General features: G+C 37.1%; 1 protein-coding gene across 3 annotated transcripts in view; it reads right to left on the minus strand.

Annotated features, from left to right (window-relative positions):
- CPEB3 (cytoplasmic polyadenylation element binding protein 3) overlaps positions 1-22,488 on the minus strand; it is a 184,225-nt gene that overhangs the window by 71,013 nt on the left and 90,724 nt on the right. For 2 of the 3 annotated variants that reach the window (XM_069459923.1, XM_069459924.1), the window contains exon 5: positions 355-522. In XM_069459923.1, coding sequence (XP_069316024.1) covers positions 355-522 — 168 coding nt within the window. Of the gene's footprint in view, positions 1-354; positions 523-14,032; positions 14,057-22,488 lie in introns of all 3 variants that reach the window. The other variant, XM_069459925.1, reaches the window with a different exon arrangement.

The following is a 22,488-nucleotide window of genomic DNA, read 5'->3' on the forward strand; positions in this document are numbered from 1 at the left end:
TGGTAGGCTACACCTTATAAAATAGCTATGAGGATTAAATGAGATAAAGCAATATGAAGTGCTTAGACAATAATGAAGACATAGTAAGGGTTTAAGAATTAGCTCTCATTATTTTAAAGTTTACTCCCAAATTATTAACTAGGAACTGGGAAGCTGTTGGGAGACTGCTATATTGCCACATATGAACAACAGACCTGAGGTGTATCATCTATTACTTGCTCATCTATCAAATATCCTCACCTCCTACATACTAACATACAAATGTCCTAAAGCTGACTTGGAGAGATGTGGCAGGGTCAGAGCACACAAAGAACAAACACAGCCTTTGTAAAGTCATTAATGAACGCATACTACCTTCATCGATATCAGGAGGAAGGCCTCCAACAAACACCTTTCTAGAGTAGCGTTCCACTCGTTCCCCATTTTGACAGCGAGTGGGAGAACTTAAGCCAGATGACAAGGCCTGATCACTGTGGCTGTCGTCCAGGAAGGCATCTTCAAAGGGAAAGAGAGAAGATCGACCTGAAACAAATGTGGGAGTTTCCATAATTAAAATGACTTTTCTATATAATAAATACTTTACTAGAAGCCCGAAGTGCAGAGTGAAGCATACAGAAAAAGACACGAGCTATGACTTTTTTCAATAGAATAAGCAACTGAAGATTACCAGGTCTAGACAAGTTTATACCATCATTTTCATGTAAGGGTATGTACAGCACTGAGATGATTAGATTGATATCTAAGGAAGGAGCATCAAAACTGCAGCTGTTTTCCTTGCTAAAAATCACTATATTTTACTCATATAGTCCCTATCACAGCTGCTAGGAGTATATTCAGCAGTTATTTTCCCTTTCTTCAGGCATTTCTTAAAATAAATGGAAAAAGTAATCTCTTTTCTTTTTCCAGAGTCCAATTCACACATGGAGAAAAAGTAATCTCTATTCATAGATTTTTATCTATTCTTTATAGTGACCTTAGAGGTTCAGTTCTGAAGACTGGTCCTGATAACTAAGGGAATACTAAACTGATGTCAGAGGCTGATAACTTCTCTTCTGATAGCAGAGCTAAGATCATCGAATTTTCCTTGTCATCACAAGCTATTTTAATTTGGAAATAAACATCTGCAATAGTAAAGGGCAAAGTAAGTAAATGAAAACTGGTGGGGGGTAGTTTTTGTTTTTTGAGACAGAATCTCACTCTGTTGCCAGGCTAGAGTGCTGTGGCATCAGCCTAGCTCACAGCAACCCCAAACCCCTTGGCTCAAGCGATCCTCCTGCCTCAGCCTCCTGAGTAGCTGTGACTATAGACACTCGCCACAACGCCTGGCTAATTTTTTTGTTTCTATTTTTAGTTGCCCGACTAATTTTTTCTATTTTTAGTAGAGACAGGGTCTCGCTCTTGCTCAGGCTGGTCTCGAACTCCAAACCTCAAGTGATCCTCCCACCTTGGCTTCCCAGAGTGGTAGGATTACAGGTGTGAGCCACCGCACCCAGCCAGTAAATGAAAACATAAATTGACATATGAGAGTATAAATGTAGATAGGGTTATGATATCTTAACCCTACTAATCTAGGCTGTATTTTTATATCACTCAGAAACATAAATAGAAATTAAAAAAATTATTTTCATTTTAACTCTATAGCCAAATAAAGTTTGTAGAGCACAGGTGCCTACCAACTCTACATGACTATCAAGAGAGATACCAGCAGTCAGAGTCTGTTAATAAATATAACAAAATAATGCCATTTGGCATTACAAAATAAAATCTAAATTTAAAATCAAATTTATTTCCTGTTTGAGTGAGTTCCTGGTAAAACTTTCCACTAGGTTCCACTCTAAAACTTAACCATCTTGAACACTCTAACTTTTGAAAAAAACAAAACTTTCCCTTCTAAAATAAATTCATATACTCTTCACAAAAAAGAGAACGCTATCTTCACCATTTAGTCTATCCTGTCTATATTTCCCTGAAACCTAGGTTCTATGTCACAATGACCTACTCTCTAAAACAGAACATAAATAGCCTTAGAAAAAGAATACTGAACATTTCTTTTACCAAAAAAAAAAAAAAAAAGTTACTAACATAACTGTTTATTTTATGAACAACCCAGGTGGTATAAGAAAGGCATTGTTTTGACGTTGGGAGTTAATAAATAAAAGAACCAAAGATTGGCCGGGCGAGGTGGCTCACGCCTGTAATCCTAGCACTCTGGGAGGCCAAGGCGGGTGGATCACTCGAGGTCAGGAGTTCGAGACCAGCCTGAGCAAGAGTGAGACCCCGTCTCTACTAAAAATAGAAAGAAATTATATGGACAACTAAAATATATATATACAAAAAATTAGCCGGGCATGGTGGTGCATGCCTGTAGTCCCAGCTACTCGGGAGGCTGAGGCAGGAGGATCGCTTGAGCCCAGGAGTTTGAGGTTGCTGTGAGCTAGGCTGAAGCCACGGCACTCACTCTAGCCCGGGCAACAGAGTGAGACTCTGTCTCAAAAAAAAAAAAGAACCAAAGAATTTTTTGTCCAGCTATTCCCAGCTTGGCTACAAAGAAATAGAACAAAATTTGTCACCTCATGCCACCTATCTTTTTTAGCCTGGCAGGAAGTAAATTCTCATCCTTGATGTTTGTTTTGATCACTAGGGGTAAAAGAAATAGATCTGCAGCAACTATAGGCAAAAGGAGCTTCCCAGAGACATCAAGAGACATTCTCCACAGCTGACAGGTTAGCTTTTTGTGTAGTCCACACTCGGTGAACTACATGCCTACTAGGTGTCAGGCACATGCGTAAATCAGCATTTCCCACAGAATGTTCCTATCTCCACCTCTTAACTTCAATGCTTGCAACATTAGATATCCAGAAAACAAGTATGGGGGTGGGGAAATGAAATAATTTGGGAAATATTGCATACTTTATACCCTTCCCAGAGATTCCAATTTACATTAGAAAATAAAAGGCAACAAAATTTTGCAGTAAAGAAACATTAACTTATTCCAGCACTACCCAGATGTTAAAGGAATACTTTACATACAAAAGTCAGTGGAAAACACTTGAGGAAATATTTATGCATGTTTCAGGAACACCAAACAAACAAGATACTTCCAGCCAAAGCAATCAGAGTTTGGTGGGGGAGGTAGGAAGGACATAAATAATTATAAAACAGAAAGATAAGTACTAAGAATACTTTGCTAAGTGATATAAGAACACAACTTATTGCCTTCCAGGAGATGGGGGTGGGGTGGGGGTGGGGTGGAGACCTTTAGAATGATTTCACAAGAGGGCGATTTTGAGCAGAATCTTGTGAGAGTTTCCAAGGTAAAGAACAAGAATTCACAGAGAAAATACACTCAAAACAACTTTTGCTATCTCCCTCTAAACCTGCTCCTTTCTCTAGCGTTCCATAAAATAAAAATGACTATTATCCACACTGGATTCAATCTAGAAATCTAGGACTCATCCTTGACATTTCCCTTTCTCTTATACTCCATGTCAATATATTTCTCACTAAGTCCTGCCAATTCAAGCTCCAAAATAAATTTTTCATTCAATTCTCTCCATCTCTAGCCCTAAGACCCTGGTCCAGACCAACATCATTTCTCCCCATGCTGCTGCAAATATAAGCTGGAACACAATACAGAGATGTGAGAATTGCAAGAGACATGACCATGTCCTAAGAAACTGAGACCTTTCCTATTGCTTTTATTTGCTGAAGCATTATGTAATATACACATTTCAAATTTAAGATTTCATTCTAATACTGGATTTTTGGGAACTACGCTCACTCCATAGAGACTATGATATTCCCATCTAATCCATCTTCTGTCCTGTTAGAAAGACTTCTCTAAGATACCTCTGACCATGTTATTTTCTTGCCCAGAATTCAACAATAACTTCTATTACTTCCACCAGCAATTTGAATCCAAGGAGAGGGGGGATGGGGTGAGCGTCTGAAGAAATCCGTGCCCATCCAGATGAGAGATGAGGAAGTCTTAAACCAGAGCAGTGAAGGAGGAGAAGCAGCACATGTTCAAGACATTCTGGAACAAAAAGAACTTTCTGCATGGCCAACATAACCACAGCTTCCTCAGAGTATTTTGGCAAAGAATATAAAAGCAAGAGCTGTAAAAATTTGGAAAGTTTTATAAATTGGTTATGAGTACTTCAGAAATTTCCCAAGGTTTTAAAACCAAACCTCTGTCTTATTATTAGTATTTAGAGTACTACAGACTTTATCAATAAAGTTGCCCTTGGAAATGAAATTGCTAAGAATTAACACATAAATGATGTCTACCTTACTGTGGGTAAGACCTAAGAATATAGGCCTCATAGCCCAATCCCCAGATCTACTAATCTGAATCTGTGGAGGTCAGACTTGAAAATCTGCACTTTTCACAAATTTCCCCATTGGTTTCTACATTCAAGTTTAAGAACCACTGAAATGGACATTATCTGTCTGCAGCAGGCAGCCACTGAAAGAGATATTTAGTGTGAAATGGATGGAGCCTTGGGAGCCAAGTTCAATCAAGTTAAGGGAAGTATATCCTTAGGACTAGGATGTAAAATCTATAATTTAATCAACTTTAATATAACATGATTGCTTGAAGTACTAGAGGAACAAAAAGTTAATCTGCAGGAAGCATTTGAAAGACAGAATTATTGAGTAAGAACCTTCGGTGTTTACCAAGTGTAGACCAACAGGAAATAGGAAAACTTTATCATATCAGGTAGGATAGTCCTCTGTGGGACAGAATGGTTCATCTAATGTTGCCATAGCCTGAAAACCATTTTTTTGTTTCTCTCTGTTCTAATTATAAGCTCCTGAATTACTATTCTATTAATGAATTTTTCACTTTACCATTGTGAAGGGATAACACTTGAACTAACAAATAATCAGCCATTTAAATTTTATTTCTATACACATCCATCTCCATGATAAGTAAAAGCATTGGTATTCTGATTTGTCCAGTGATCCCTTGTGAGATTGGTAATCATGCATTCATTTGGTTGGCATAAATCTATCCCAAAGACAAATCCTCCCTGTGAAGACATAAAATTTTAGTTCCTGGACATGTATTACTGTTAATAGAAACTGAAACTTTAAGAGGCTGCTCCTAAATTGTGCCCCATGAAAAGTTTGCTTTACTAACTAGCATCTCTCCGGCATATTTCTTTTCTTTAAGGGAAACATTCCCTTAAATGTTTTAAGCAAGCCATGTTATTTACCAAAAATTATGTTCTTATGGACAGAAAACATAAATCTGCTTTAGAACCTCATGATATCAATACTTCCACATAAAATATTTACAGTCAACATTTCAATAGAAGCAAGAGAAAGGCTTTTCAACTGCTGCAACTTGGTCATTTGGCTTTCCACCAATGGTCTGGTTCTCTGGTATCCATATAGTTTCAATCACTATTTAGAATGTAGGTTTTTGTCCAGTAACTGGACAAATAATCTCTGAATGTGGAGATGACTCAAAACTAAACAAGCCTTGTAAGAAAAGTGCCAAACAGGAGACTTGCAAAGCATTATTAGCTAAGCAAGGAAAGCTTATCAAAGATAATTCCTCCCCAGTAATCTCTCTTTCCTATATAACAAATGATGGAAAAACAAAAGACTGCTGGCTATGCTGCGCTGCCAAAGCTCCTCAGACCTCACCTCTGAGCTTCCACCTGAGCCTCCGCCATCACTCTAGCAGCTCTGGGGCATTTTTGGTCCAACACTTCCATTTTAAACCTGACCTTTTTCATTTTAGTCTTGCAAGTAGCTCAGCAGTCACTTTAAGGGTTTAAGAAAAATGGATTATGAGGCATGACTTCCTCAAAAAAAAAATTCTCTAGAAGTCAAGATAGGTTCCAATCTAGGCTCCAGTCTGATTTTGGACAAGATATTTCACTTATCTGTATCTCATTTTCATGAGAGAGTTGGACTAGATGAAAGGCTTTCAGATCTCTGGGACACCAGAAATCTTTTTATTATGCAGAAATCTTACACAATAAAAACAGATCGTGCCTGTAATCCTAGCACTCTGGGAGGCCAAGGCGGGAGGATCACTCAAGGTCAGGAGTTCAAGACCAGCCTGAGCAAGAGCGAGACCCCGTCTCTACTAAAAATAGAAAGAAATTGTCTGGACAACTAAAAATATATATAGAAAAAGTTAGCCGGGCATGGTGGCACATGCCTGTAGTCCCAGCTACTCAGGAGGCTGAGGCAGGAGGATCGCTTGAGCCCAGGAGTTTGAGGTTGCTGTGAGCTGGACTGACGCCACAGCACTCTAGCCTGGGCAACAGAGCGAGACTCTGTCTCAAAAAATAAATAAATAAATAAAAAATAAATAAAAATAGATCTTGCTTCATATTAATATGTGGTATATCTTAGGCATCACAAACTTAATGTGTTTACAAGTGAACTTGATACTACTCTAAACCTATCCTAATCATCATCATCTCTTGCCTAGACTATTGACATCATCTCCTAAGCGACAACCTACTTCTCTACTCACTACTCGAACAGCAGCCAGAGTGCTCTTTTAAAAACATAAATCCGATCACTTGACCCTGCTTTAAAACTTCAAAGATTTCCTCTTGTACTTGGACCAAGTTCAAAATCCCTGCCAGGAGTCAAAGTCCTGCAAGATCAGATTCCCTTTCCTTCCTCCAAACTCATCTTAATATACCCTCCCCCCTCGTCCACCAAGCTTCAGCCATTCTAGGCTCCACTTACTTCCTCAAGTCTTTTAAAATACATATAACAATTTTATTGAAATATAATTCACATATCATACATTTCACCCATTAGCAGTCACTCTCCATTTTCCCCCAACTTCTCTGCCCTAGGCAACCGTTAATCTTCTTTCTGTCTCAACAGATTTGCCTATTCTGGACATTTTATATAAATGGTATCATATAATATGTGATTTTTGTGACTGGCTTCTTTCACTTAGTATAATGTTTTCAAGGTTTATCTATGTTGTAGCATGCAACAGTACTATGCCTCAAGCCTTTTACACATGTAGCTTCTTCCACCTTCCCCTTTTAAAATAGCTGTCTCATGATGTCTGAAATTTCCTTTAAAATATTCCAAGGGAAAAAGGGAGAGGGAACATATGAAACAAGATTGGTGGCTGGCCTGGTGGCTCACGTCTGTGATCCCAGCACTCTAGGAGGCCGAGGCAGGAGGATTGCTTGAGCTCAGGTGTTCGAGACCAGCCTCAGCAAGAGCAAGACCCCGTCTCCACTAAAGATAGAAAGAAATTAGCCAGGCAACTAAAAATAGAAAAACTTAGTCAAGCATGGTGGCATATGCCTGTAATCCCAGCTACTCAGGAGGCCGAGGCAGGAGGATCGCTTGAGCCCAGGAGTTTGAGGTTGCTGGGAGCTAGGCTGATGCCATGGCACTCTAGCCCCAGTGACAGAGCGAGACTCTGTCTCAACAAAACAAAACAAAACAAAACAAAAAAAGATTGGCAAAAATACTGATAATCACTGAAACTGAGTGATGGGTATATCAGGATTTGTTAAACTATTCTATATTTGTGTGATTAAAACTTTCCTTAATAAAAAAATGTTTTACAGATAGTCTCTCCATCCTTTGAGTTTCAGTTTAAATATCACCTTTTCAGAGGTGATCTCCCTACCTTAGAGGGGGTCCCCTATTCTTTCTGCCTAGTATTTGTGACAACTTTTAAGTTTCATTTATTTGCTGTGAACACCAAGCAAAGTCAGAGATGATGTCTGGAGGTGAGCACAGTGTAGGCATGCAAACACTTAATGAAATTTGAGTGAAAGGCCCAGAATCCTTCCTATATTCTTTCTTTTGGTCCTAATTTCCCACAAGTGGTCTTATTCCTCTCACTATCTTCTGTGCTCAAATAAACAGTAACATTTTCAGATATTATAACCATGAACACTAAGAAAATTCTCCAACTCATGTCCATGTTTTACTCCAGAACCATCCATGCCTTTACATATGCAAGCTCATACAACTGGGTTTGACTTAGCAAGGTGACGTGTTTGTATCATGGTCTCACTGGAATAGCTGATCTCTCTTCCCTTGAGTAGGCTTTTTGACAGAAAGATTCAACCTCATCTCAGTACACAAGTGTGTTTTATTTGACTTTGGAACTTTTATTTATCAATTAAGTTATCCATTAATACCAACAGATTTTTTTATCCATTAATACCAATACATTTACAACAGTAACTCCAATCATTTTTTGTGTTTGCTTATTTGCATTGTTTAAAAGGATCTTTTATATTCTCCTTATTCCTCTATAGCTAGGAAATTTTGTTAAACATCAAGAATACTGGCATAGCAAACATACCTACTTATGGACAAGAGTCTCACATAAAAACTCATACTCATGTGAAATGAAAAACATAACACACAGGAAATGTATAGGCAAAAATCTTATATGACACTACCTGGTAGACTAGTTTCTAACAGGGATTGCAGCTGTATAGGAGAACACATGTTAAAGCTTGCCAAAGGCAAAATACTCCTGAAGGAAAAGGTTAAGATTCTTTAGTATGATTATTATCCATCCCACAAGTGAAACCAAGATTTGTCTCCACAGGAACAAAATAAAAATAGATATCAATGGGAAATATAATTGGATATTTTAAAACTTTCCCTTTCACATCTAATTCTTCTCCTCCCCTGCTACTGCTGCTACAGTATAAGAAGCACTTCTAATACTCCCATCCAAGCCTTCAGCTGATGCCCAAGTTCTCTCCTGCTTTCATTACTTGTATCATAAAACTCTCTTTTCTAAGTCCTGACATATCTGTGTTCAGGAGTCTCACCCTTTGCTCCAAAAACCATTCACTAAGGCAGAACTGACTACCTCACTGCCAGCTTCTCCTCTCCAGCTGGCCCCACTGCATACATCAGGGACATATGCTCCAAGCATCTGGTCATGCCAATCTCACTTCTAAGCTTTCTTCCAAGTTGAAACACATACTAGAATGCCTTGCTTCCCACTCCTCATCCATCATCCAAATAGGTCCTGAAATTCTACCTATTTCAGGAAACTTTTCCAGGTTTATGAGGAGGAGTGTAAGGTTCTACTGGCCAAATTCTTGCCGACAGAACTTGAAACTTTCACATATATTCTCTTTAGTTCTATACCAACATATTTACACAATACAAAGAATAAGTCAAAGCTAAACTTCTATTCTTAATCATAGGTAAAGTTACATTAGCAAGTTTATTTTTTGTGCTTTTTGGTAAAGTCTAATGTTAACTGGAAGAAAGAGATCAAGCATCAATTTAATCCCTGATCACATGAATAAATGAGCATGAGGAAATCTGCCAGTTCACCAAATTATACTATGCAGCATTGGTCCAGATGAATATATCTCAAAGAATGAGTGTTCTAGATATGAGGCACACCCGCCCCATCCCATATGGCTATGTCACTACATTTAAGGAAGATGATTTTTCTTCTTTATCAGCATTGGGAATGGAAGACTAAATAAAAGCATGGACCAAACATTCTCTGTCTGTTCTTCCTTCGTTACAGAAAGCCAACATTCAGTCTTTTAGTGCCCTTGCTTTCTCACACACTCACACATACTCTGTTTTGTCATTCTCTTCTTTGTCTACAACTATTAAACTGCAGACTTATAGAGAGCTGGGATCAAGTCATTGTAGTCATTATTTAGCATAACACTTGATACAAAGAAGATCATGGCTTTTGAAAACAAAGTCAGGCTGGGCAGTGTGGCTCATGCCTGTAATCCCAGTGCTTTCAAAGGCCAAGGCAGGAGGATCACTTGAGCCCAGGAGTTCCCAGGAGTTTGAGACCAGGCTGGGCAACATAGCAAGACCTCATTTCTACAAAAAATAAGGAAAAAAAATTAGCTGGATGTGGTGCCTATAAGCCCTACCTACTCAGGTAGCTAAGGTGGATCACTTGAGCCCAGGAGTTTGAGGTTACACTGAGCCAAGACTGTGCCTCCAATGTGGGTGACAGCAAGACTCTGTCTCTAAAAATAAATAAATAAAGTCAAACCTTACAAATAGATACAGAGAAGGTAACTTGGAAAAAGAATTTTTTTTTTCAGGAGCTTAGAAACTATAGGCGATTTTATTCTTAATGTCTACTCTTTAACATACTATTACTTATAAAAATAAAATAATGTTTAAAAATATGATGCAAAACTCTGCTTTGAATAGATGTGGGGTGTTGTCTCAAAATAATTCTAATCAAGCATTTAATAAGGGCTCACTGTACTTAGGGCACAGCGTTAGGCACAAGAAACGACTGGCTTCAAAGAACTTATCTCCACTTGAATCAGAACATACAGAAAAGACAGAAAGAATGCAAGACAGAAAAAGCAGAGGAAAACACTGTCTACAAGGCCACTGGACAGGCTTTCCGGAAAGGGTTAAGGTTTGAACTAAGGAAATAAGGACAGGCCTTAGATGAGTAGATGAGAAGAAGGAAAGGTGGCCAGTACTTGCAATGGCCAGAGAGTGGGAAAACACACGATGCTCAGGAGAAGATGAGGTGGGGGAAACGAAGATAATGAGGCTTGCGAAACAGGGAAAGGCCAGATCATGAGATCATGGGGACACTGAATTGAGAATAAGGGTGACACAGACAAAGCGGTGTTTCAGAAAGACGAAGCTGGCCAGAAGCAGATGGTGTGGAGAGAAGGCAATACTGTGGCCCTAAAGGGAAGACATGTTCTCCAACCAGCCCACCCACCTGCCTCAGAGCCCATGTTCTCTACTCAGTAGAGACTGGGAATGATCTGTCCCTGCTCCTGCCTGTCGTTGGCCCTGCGACTATATGCCACTTTCCAGCCCCACTCACAGTCTCAGGATGGTATGGCATCTTTCCGCCACAGCGTCATCAGTATTTACTTCAAGGGACTTATTTTGGTTAACATACTCAGGTGGACTTACTCACGGTCAACCATGGTCTGAAAATATTACATGGAAAGTTCCAGAAATTAAGAATTCACAAGTTTTAAATTCCTCACCATTCTGAGTAGCATATAGCACTGTCCCACTCTCTTGCCCAGGACTCGAATCATATCTTTGTCCAGTACATCCACATTGTATAGTCATCCTTCAGTATCAGAGAGATTGCTTCTGGGACCACTCCCGTTTCCCCGTGAGAATACCAAAATTGGCTGATCTTCAAGTCCCTCATAACAAATTGCACAGCACAACCATATGCTGTTGCATAATGACATTTCAGTCAATGGCAAACCACATGTATGATGCGGGTCCCATAAGAATATTCCAGAGCTGAAAAATTGCTATTGCCTAGCTACACTGTAGCCATCATAATGACATAGCACAATGTGTTACTCATGTGGTTTTGGTGATGCTGGTATAAACAAACCTGCTGGGCTACCAAACAACTTCAACCTGGGTATGGATGAAGATGACATTGAGAAGGTCCCAGAGGTGGTTTATGAGGAATTGACTAATGAGGAGTTGTTGGAACTGACATAGGAAGGCATAGCTGAAGAAGAGTCAAGAGAAAAAGAAACTGGAGAAGAACCCCAAGAAAATTCATAGGGAGTTAAGGAGAAGCTTTTGCAGACTTGAATAAGCTCCTTAAAAAGTTTGAAAACATAGACTCCCAATACTGAAATACATTCATTAATAGAGTGGAATGTCCATGGTGTATTATCTGCTCACAAGAAAATGTGTGTAGAAAATAGGAAAAAAACGAGAAAACTACCATGGATACATTTCTGAAAAGAGTGACACCTCCCTCCTCTAAAAGAGCCTCAGGCAGGTCCTTCAGGAGGTATTTCAGAAAGCAGCATTGCTATCATAGGAGATGACAGCTCCATGTGTGTTATTGCCCCTGAAGATCTTCCAGTGGGACAAAATGTTGAGTTAGAAGACTGTTATATTGATAATCCTGATCCCGTGTAGGACTAGGCTAATATGTATGTATCTTAGTTGTTGACAAAAAAAGTTTAAAAAGGTAAAAAAAAAGTTAAAAAATTTTTAAATAGGCCGGGCGCGGTGGCTCACGCCTGTAATCCTAGCACTCTGGGAGGCCGAGGCGGGTGGATCGCTCAAGGTCAGGAGTTCGAGACCAGCCTGAGCGAGACCCCGTCTCTACTAAAAATAGAAAGACATTATATGGACAACTAAAAATCTATATAGAAAAAATTAGCCGGGCATGGTGGCACATCCCTGTAGTCCCAGCTACTCGGGAGGCTGAGGCAGTAGGATCGCTTAAGCCGAGGAGTCTGAGGTTGCTGTGAGCTAAGCTGACGCCATGGCACTCACTCTAGCCTGGGCAACAAAGTGAGACTCTGTCTCAACAAAAAAAAAAAAAAAAAAAAAAAAAAAAAAATTTTTAAATAGAAAAAGCTTATAGAATAAGGATATAAAGAAAGAATATTTCTCTACAACTGTACAATGTGTTTGTTTTAAGCTGTGTTGTTACAAAAGAGTCAAAAAGTAAAAAAAAAAAAAAAAAGATGAAGCTGTAGAAATGGAACACTAGAAATGCAAGCAGTAGAAATGAGAGGGACGAGGCCTGAGAAATGAGAGGGGAAATCTTGATAAAAGCTGGTGATGGACTAGTACAAGAGAAGAGAAAAGGCCAGTCTCCGCTGACTATTCTCCAGATGGTGACTATTTTTAATGTAAAATGGTCCATTCCCTACTCTTTCCTGATAATGATCATTTTTCTAGCAATATGAAAAAAAAAGTATGGTACAAAGTGATTTTTAATAATATTTCTAGACTTCCACTTTTTAAAATTTGAAAATATAAAAGGCAAAAAAATTTAATGGTATTTATTACCATGGTTGAAAAATAATCAACTACACAAATGTTTTCCACATAATGTTGAAAAGCAAAAAAAGACTACATGATTCCACCATACATAATTTAGGTTCTGCCAATATTCATTCATTCAACAAATATTTACTGTGGAGTAAATAAAATCTATAAATTTAACATCATCATCTTCTCTTCATGACTCAACTACAAAGTCACAGACAGCCTAATAATGAACGGTAAACATAAGAAAATAAGAAACCAAAAGATACAGATTCTGATCTTGACTTTGGCTTAAACTTGAGATCACACAGCAAGTAAATTACTTCATCTCCCCCAGCTTCTACAAATGAGCACCAACGTAGCTTTGTGGAATGCTTTTAATTTACATGGATAGGTTTTACTGTCTCCTCTTTTTTTTTTTTTTTTTTAACTAGAACTGCACTAAAACTCTGAAGCTGAACAAGATTGGTTTGATTACTTCTTAATTTACATATGAGGATATCTAAGTAATAAGGTAGTAATTACAACCTAGGTGCCTGACCCTATATCCCATACTCTTTCCACTATATCAGGCTTCTCCTAGTTACTTCATAAAATTACTTGAAAAAAATTACAGATATGGGAAATGCTGTAGGAAGGTTACAGCATTACACAAATGAAAGTTAAATTATTTTTTTGGGTGTGACCAAGAGAGAATGCAGGTTTTATGGGAACCAAAGCCTGTTTGTGGAGGGGGAGGTTTCTTAGAAAAAGAACACAAAAATTAGGTAAAGACTTTGGAAGGGGCCCATGCAAGTGAGGGGCCCTGAAATTTAAGCTTCATTTAGCTTCAGGGTAAATCTGCCTCTGGATATAACAGAAAAAAATTCACCAGCCAACCTAATAAGATCAAGAATTGCCCTTCAAAACCTAACCTCTGCCTTCTAAGTAGTATGAACAAAATACAGTGGACCAGTGCAGAAAAATACATATGCTTGATCTTTATTTCCTTACTTTCATTGACAATAAGTCATACAACAAAAACGTCCAGGTAGAAATAGTCTTTGCCATATCTTTTTTAGGATTAAAAGAACAAATTACAAACTAACAACAAAAAGCAATTAAAATGAAAGTGATAGAATTATTTTGCTAAAATAATTAAGCTAGAACATTATACCATACAATAATTATTGTTTTATACACACACAGGTATAAACATACACACACACTCATATTGACTCACAATCTGGCAAGCAAAAGAGCTCATTAAAAAAAAAAAATTTACCTCGTCTCCGCCCATAGCTCCTGGCTGCATGTAAACACAGAAGAAAACCATGGGTATTTGTATCAAAGTGGTGAATTTAGAAATAAAAAAATATTCACACAAACCTTTTCTAAGTATTCTCAGAATTATTTAATTAATCTGGAGATACTGTCCAACTTGACTGAAAACATTTTTTTTAAAAAAACCTTTATGAAGTACAAGCTAAATCACAATCTTAAAGGAAAATTCAACTGGGTATGGCAGCCTCTGGAACAGATAACGATGGGTGCTTAAGTTTCATAAGTGTTATAAGGATTTATACTGGGGCCTATTGTCTCTATCAGATAAATAGAGTTTTTTAAAGTTCTGATTTATAAATGTATACTTTATCTTACCACCAGACATTACTCAAAGAAAAAACCATTCATCCTAAATAACTAAAAATTGTAGCATGTGGTGGTCATTCTGAATTTCTTACTACACACACACATACACACACACACTTCATAAATAGACTCCCCTGAAAAAAATGTATAGAAATTTTATGTTAATACAATTAGCTCTTGCTTTACAGAATGTGTTTCAGTAAAATTTTCAGTGAAGTTTCTCTTATTCTCTCCATTTACTTTCCACTCAATATTGCAGATGGGAAAAAAACAGTATCTTTTCCATCTATAAAATGAACTGAAAAAATAGAATGAGATTAAGGTACTGGATCCATCTCAAGCCATATTTAGTCACAGAGTGCTTTGAAGGTTTTCTTGCTTTTCAAAATTCAATGCCTAAGAACGCACTGTTACAATGTTTAAGAGAACTAGACTGTGGTACCATGTATCTCCAGGAGATCCTGTCATCTAAAATGATTTTCAGAGTGAAAAGTTTCTCAAATTTGAAACCTCAGGTTCTATAAAAATAAATGAGAACTCTAATCCATTTTTAAAGCATGAAATGTCATACAACTAGCTTATACTGAAAAAGGAGGAAAATTTGTGGTTATATTTACAATATAAGATAGTAAGCATTAAAGAAAACTATAATATTTCTCCCCTTGGAAAAGAGTTCAGACTTTTCAGCCAGATAGTTGAAATATCACTTGGCCAATCTCATCTATTATTTTCCACATTTCCTTAGACATCAAACTTGCCCTTTCCTCCACATCTTTAACATCTTCCCTTTCCCATTACTCAAATATTAAAAAGGATTATCCAGTTCAAGCTCCAATTTTCCTCGGACCCCTCCTGTACCTACAACCCTCAATGAAAAAGAAATCTCTTCTGAATTTACATAGCTATTACTGTTTACATCATTAACAAAAGGAGATGCATTCCAAAAAACAATTTAAGGGACTTCTACATTTTTCATTATTTGGAACCCTGGAATTCATCTCACATAAAGTATAATAATGGTAGTTAGTTTCCTAGTTTGGGCTCAAAACAATTTGCTTCATCCATAATAATATGGACGAATTAATACTAATAGACAACACTTTAAAAGAGATGAAATAAGTTTTGACATACTATATCACTTGTCTTTGTTCCTTCTTCTCAACCCCAATAATGTTATGCTGCCTGATACCCCACTGAAAAATATCTACTGAGAAAGAAAAATAAAACATTCTGTATTTCAAAATTACTCACTTCTCTCCCAAACAATGAATTCCATTTTTTCCATTAAATCCGATTTCTACCCAGATACTCACTGAAAAAGAATCTGATTGTGATACTAAGGCACAAATGACTCACTGGACCTTAACACCCCTAAAGGATAAATAAGAATGCTGTTCACTCAAGTCTTCAACTTCTAAACATTCAGGTAATATAGAATATCAAGTGAGTAGATCTAGACAGGCTTGGAAGTGGGGACGAATATGCCAAATTGGGGAGAGGGAAGGGGGGAAAAGTTGCAAAAGACCTATTTGGAGTTTTAATCAAAGTTTCCTTAAACAGTTCATGAGTTTTATAGATTGTTCTCTTTTTCCATTTCTGAACAAAGACTGTAAATTGATTCATGCCAGCCTGAGGACTCTGATATTAGGGACACAGGATAGCATATTGAATAGGCAGCCAATATAAAGTAGTGATCTGAGATGCTTAGATTTGTTTTCATCATTCATTGTGGAATTTATTATGTATTACCTTGGTCCTGATTTCAGGATTTTATCTATGATCCCTATGGTGATTATTATTATAGCACTAAAACTTAGTGAGTGTTTACTAAGTGCCAGGAACAGTTCAAAATGCTTTACACAGGTATTAATATCATTTCATATACCCCACAACATTATGACATAAGTATTATTATTAGCCTCTTTTTGCAGATGAGGAAAATGGGACACAGGTTAAGTATCTCGTCCAAAATCACATAGCTAGGGAGTAATACATTTGGAATATGAATATAGCTCGAGTCCATATTTAAAACCACCTCACTATACTCTTAAATTCCTAAGGGGCAAGGTCCATATCCTGTACTCTTAATACTCCTTAATGCACTTCACAGAACGCTCTACACCAAGTTGGTACGCACAAATATGGCTTGTTAGCTGAGTGCATAATCAAAGGAAGGAGGACTATATGCCTTGATAGCCTTTAGAATGTAGGCCAACTCTGTTAGTGGTTTAAAATTTGATCCAATTGCTCACATGAGGGCTGCATGCAAGTAGTTTAATTCGAGTGAAATTCTTCCCTTACAGGAAGGTAATAAACACCAAGGAGAGATATTTGGGAGTATAATAGTGGTGCCTTCCCCTGGGAACAAATATGACTTTTGAACAAGAAAGAATACTGAGTATATAAACTTACATAAGCCAGAACAAAATGATCCTACATTTTTAAAAGAGAGTAATGTGACTAATTCACCTTTATAACATACTATGCTAAGATGGATTTATACCAGATATAACGAAATATAATATTCTTTCAAAGTTCTATCTACTTCCTACAAAAACTTTAATTTTCAGTTAATGATTACCACCCTTAAAAATAGAATTCCTTTACTGTTATGTATCTATCAGATAATTTAGATCTCATAAAAATTACATCTAATTATTAGAAGTCAGGGTAGTGTTACCTTGGCTAGGGATACTAAACAGAGGGGACCCTAAGGAGGGCTTCTGGGGTACTGGTAATGTTTTGGTCTTGATCCAACAACTGGTTACATGGGTGTGCTCAATTTATGATACTACATTGAGCTATACATTTATTAAACATATATTTATAATTTGTGCACTGTTTAGTATGTATGTTATACTTGACTAGTTAAATAAAAATAAAACACTACAAATACTTTAGTTTGGTTCACTGGTTATAAAATTAATGCAGAAAATCCAAAGGGTAGCTTGGATTTGTAGCTTTTAAATCATAAACCTGAATAATACAAAATTTTTAAAAAATTAGACTTGTTTTAGGTCTATCAGAATAAATATTAAAAGGTACATGTATTTTCTAGGGAACGGGAGTTATGCCAAAATAAATTTGCATGGTCAGTGACTAGCAGGCACTCTCATGTTAATGGTATGGGGCTTTGTTGGGCATATGAGGCAACACTGAAATGGATCATCTGTTACCTGTTATGGCTTGGTCCACAATAGGTTTTAAATGACTGCACTCTTATGCATATGATTCCCCAAGGGAATGGCATGTTATGATCTCGTTTGTTTTTTTTAAGACTTTATATTTTTAGAGCACTTTTACGTTCACAGACAATAGAAGATACAGAGATTTCTTTTCTTTCTTTCTTTTTTTAAGAGACACTATGTGTCGCTCAGGCTAGATTTGAATTCCAGGGCTCAAGTGATCCTCCCGCCTCAGCCTCCTGAGTAGTTAGGACTACAGGCCAGAGATTTCTTAAATACCCCCTAACCCTACACATGCATAGCCTCCTCAGTTATCAACATCCCCTTCGGGAGTGGTATATTTGTTACAACTGATGAACCTACATCAATACATCATAATCACACAAAGTCCACAGTTTACTGTTAGTGTTATACATTCTATGGGTTTCCACAAATGTGTAATGACATGTATCCACTATTATAGTATCATATAGAGTAGTTTCACTAAAAAGTCCTCTGTGCTCCCACCTTTTATCCCTCCCTCCCTCTCTCTTAAACTCTGATCTTGATACTGTCTCCAGTTTTGCCTTTTCCAGATGCCATATAGTTCGAATCATACAGTATGGAGCCTTTTCAGACTGGCTTCTTTTACTTAGTACTATGCATTTAAGGTTCCTTCATGTCTTTTCATGGCTTGATAGCTCATTTATTTTTAGTGCTGAATAATATTCCATTATTTGGATATACCAGAGTTTACCCATTCACCTATAAAGAACATTTTAGTTGCTTCCAAGTTTTGGCAATTATTAATAAAGCTATTATGAGCATCCATGTGCAGGTTTTTGTGTGGACATATGTTTCTAACTCCTTTGGGTAAATACCAAAGAGTGCAACTGCTGAATCATATGGTAAGAGTATGTTTAATTTCATAAGAAATTGCCAAACTGCTGATCTGACGTTTAAATCTAAACTAATTCTTCTGCTACATGGATTCATCTGAATTTGAGGAAGTCTCTCTAAGCAAAGTAATATCATATACAGATTCCACCATAGAGGCTAAAAAAATGAGAGAGAGAGAAAAAAAAAAGAGGGGAAGAGAAAAGAAGTAAAAAAGGGAGAGAGAGGGGCAGGTAGGTAGACAGAGACAGATATTTGCTCTACTGCTAATGAAACCAGCACACACCATTTTAAAAACTTAGGCAGAGCCTCTGGAATGCTGTGCCTGATGAAAAATGAAAAGGAATAAAGTGAGGAAGGGAGAGAATGGTGTGGGTAGGTAGGTAGAGATCGATATTCACTCTATTGTGGATCAAAGCTGTACACATCATTTTTTCCCCTTTTTAAATTTTTTATTTTTAATTATTATGGGCACATAATAGTTGCATATACTTATAGAGTAAGCATGCACCATTTTTAAAACTTAGGTAGAACCCCTGGGATGTTGCGCCTGATGAAAAAATGAAGATCCAAAGACCTTAGTACAACATTTTATTAACTGGCATGAAAATATTTGTCAAGACTATTAAAAGTCACTGTATGGACAAACTGTTACTTAATTACTTTCCCTGTAATAAAATCAGTTTTTAAAAAACACCTCACAGACTTGTTGAATCACCATTTCAGTAGTGGTTATATTCAGACATCTAATGTTTCCTTGCAGCTTCCATCTGAGCATTAGTCATGGAAACGATTCCATCTAACAATAAGATCTTAAAGTTGGGACCAAGTCCCCTTTTTCTTCATTATATTGTAAATCCCCAAACAGCAGGAATGATGGGGTTTGTGCAGGTAAGATAATTTTAGCCCAATGATTCTCAAACCAGGGAAGATCAATTTCTCCATAAACAACATGAACATAGCAGGTAAAAATGATGCTTGAAGGGGTAGGATACATTTTCATTCTGCTGCATTCACATTAGGTATCTGGATGTTTTTAAATTCCCTCTTCCTTCCCTTTTCTCTTTGACTCTTACCCATTTTTCTCAGGAAAATCTTCTTTCCATTGCATTTCAAAGCTAAAAAGTAACACTAATGACTGACAAGCATAATACTAGCATTACTTAGAGACTTTATATAAATGAGAAGGAATACCATCATAAAGTAAAATAATGTAACCTGATAATTTATCATGCTCCAGGCATGATATGCTAAGTGCTTATCATGTCTCATCTAATTCCCAAAGCAACTATCATTTTATACATTTCCAGAGGGGCAAACCAAGGTCAAGACAAAATTATTGGCCCAAGATTATCAGCTACTAAGCTGCAGAACTGGGACTGAATCCAGATTTAGTCTGGCTCTAAAGCACTTACTCTTTTTTTTTTAAGTTGAGATACTATTTACATTCAATAAAATTCATCTACTTTAAGCACAGAGCTCAATTTCAGTAATTAGATATAGTCATATAACCACCATCAGTATAATCAATTATAAAACCTTAAAAAATTTCCCTGTGCCCTTTCACAGTTGATTCCCTCCCTTAACCCATGGCTCCTGGCAACCATTAATCTCCCTCTTGTACCACCAGTTTTGTGTGCCTTTTCTACAAATCTACAATTTCAAATTAATGCAATCAATGTGTTTGACTTCCTTCACTTACCAGGATGTTTTTGAGATTTATCCACGTTATTACATGGATAAATATTTTGTTTCTTTTTATTGCTGAGCAGTATTTCATAGTATGGATATACTACATTTTATCCACTCACCAGTTGGTGAACATTTGAAAAACCCTTACTCTTAACCACTAAGATTGAAGAATCAGTACTGCAAACCTATAAAGACCTTGCAAATATCCAGCAATTCTCTTCAGAATCTCCACAAATTTCATCATCCCATTTTTTAGCAGCACAATCCAAGATTGGTTTAAAAAAAAGCAATTTAAAAAAAAGAAACCTCTCACCCAAATTTTCCTTTTGTTTTACTTCATTATTACTACTACAACACTATTGTTTTCTACCAATCATTCACTTACAATTGTTATTTTATGAATTAAAATACAGGGATACCTCAGAGATATTTCAGGTTTGGGTTCCAAAACACTGTAATAAAGCAAGTATCACAATAAAGTGAGTCACACAAATATTTTGGTTTCCCAGCACACATAAAAGTTATATTTACATTACACTGTAGTCTATTAAGTGTGTAGCAGCATTATCTAAAAAACAATGTACATACCTTAACTAAATAATACTTTATTGCTAAAAAAAAGTTAATGATCATCTGAGCCTTCAATGAGTTATAATTTTTTGCTGGTGGAGGGTCTTGTCTTGATGTCAATGGCTGCTATCATTGGGGTGATGGTTGCTGAAGGTTGGGGTGGCTGTGACTTCTTAAAATGACACAATGAAGTTTGCCACATTGACTCTTCCTTTCATGAACGATTTCTCTGTGCCATGTGATGCTGTTTGATAGTATTTTACCCACAAGACTTCTTTCAAAATTAGAGTCCATTCTCTCAAACCCTGCAGCTGTTTTATCAACTAAGCTTATGTAACAGGCTAAATCCTTTGTTGTCATTTCAACAATGTTCTCAGCATCTTTACAGGGAATAGATTCCATCTCAGGAAACTACTTTCTGTAGTTCATTGTCCATTTCCATCCACTATTACTCTTCCCATCTTGTCCAAAATACAAGTTCAAGGCTTCACTATATCACCTTGCAGCGTCCACCCACACCTAGTAATAATTTACTTTCTAAACTACATTTACCATATTGCCTTGAGGGGAAAGAAAGAATACAAGGGAAAGCACAGCACAATCCCTATACTACCTGACTCTTTCATCCTCAGATAAAGACAGACGTATTTCCAATTCCGGTCCTTTCCATCCACACTTTACCCACCCTCCACAAGCAGGTTTCATCCCAGACCAATGAAATTACAGTCTCTGGGTGGGGTCCAGGCATGGGTATTTTCTATTTTGGTTCCCATTTTGCTTATATAGCTGGGATTGAGAATTACTGCTAACCCAAAAGGAAGAATGAGGGGAAGGGATAGAATAGGGAAGGAAGAAGGACTAACATTTGCTTGGTGGGTACTTCTCCAAATATGGTGATAGGAACACTACACGCTTAACCTTATCATTTGTAAAGAGGGGTTAAAGTGTTCATTTAAAGTTAAAGACATGCAACTGGCCCCAAGGTCACCTAGCAAGGAAGTGATGGATTCAGGATTTAAACTCAGATCTGTCGGCCTCCCCACCCCAAAGTTCCATTATTTCTACTATATTAGGCTGGAAAAAAAAAAAAAAACCAAAAGAAAAAACCCCACAAAACTTTAGTCAGATCACAAAGGTGTATGTGTGTGGAGGGTAACAGAAGGCAAAGTTTTGCCTACTTAAATTTACCTAGGGACCCTTTGCACTTTCTACATTCAAGTCTCAAACTCCCATTCTGCATGTACTAGAGGCCTGAGTGAAAGTGTGGTTAAAATTCCGGCTGCTAACAAGAGGGACTATGTTCTAAAAGAAAAACTGATCACTTTTGGAAGTACATTGATTCCCCACTATCAATAAAGCTTTATTTATTTAATTGTTATAAAAGAGTTAAATGAAACCTGAGTGATCTTTTCGGGATAAGCAAAAGCATAAAAATCACACTGGTTGGCAGAATAATCTCTGTGCCTAAGCTTTATATGGCTATTTGCTGGCTGTTTGACACCAGCAAGTTGCTTTACCTTTTTTAGAAAATGAAAATACTGCCATGTTTTAAACAGGGTTGTAGTAAAAATGAAATGAAGAAACATCATTCTCAATTTTTTTCCCCAAAGTATCACAATGGCTGAGGAAAATGAACCATGGAACATTCTTAAAACTTGCAGAAATCTAGAAAGCCCTGTGAAGTCTCCAGCTTTACCTTAAAAACTGCATTTTAGTTTCACACACTGCTCCATCACTTGGCCCTGTTTTTTTTAGATAAGAGAATAAT

The sequence above is a fragment of the Eulemur rufifrons genome, chromosome 28 (genome assembly GCF_041146395.1).
Source record: "Eulemur rufifrons isolate Redbay chromosome 28, OSU_ERuf_1, whole genome shotgun sequence".
NCBI classification, from domain to species: Eukaryota; Metazoa; Chordata; class Mammalia; order Primates; family Lemuridae; genus Eulemur; species Eulemur rufifrons.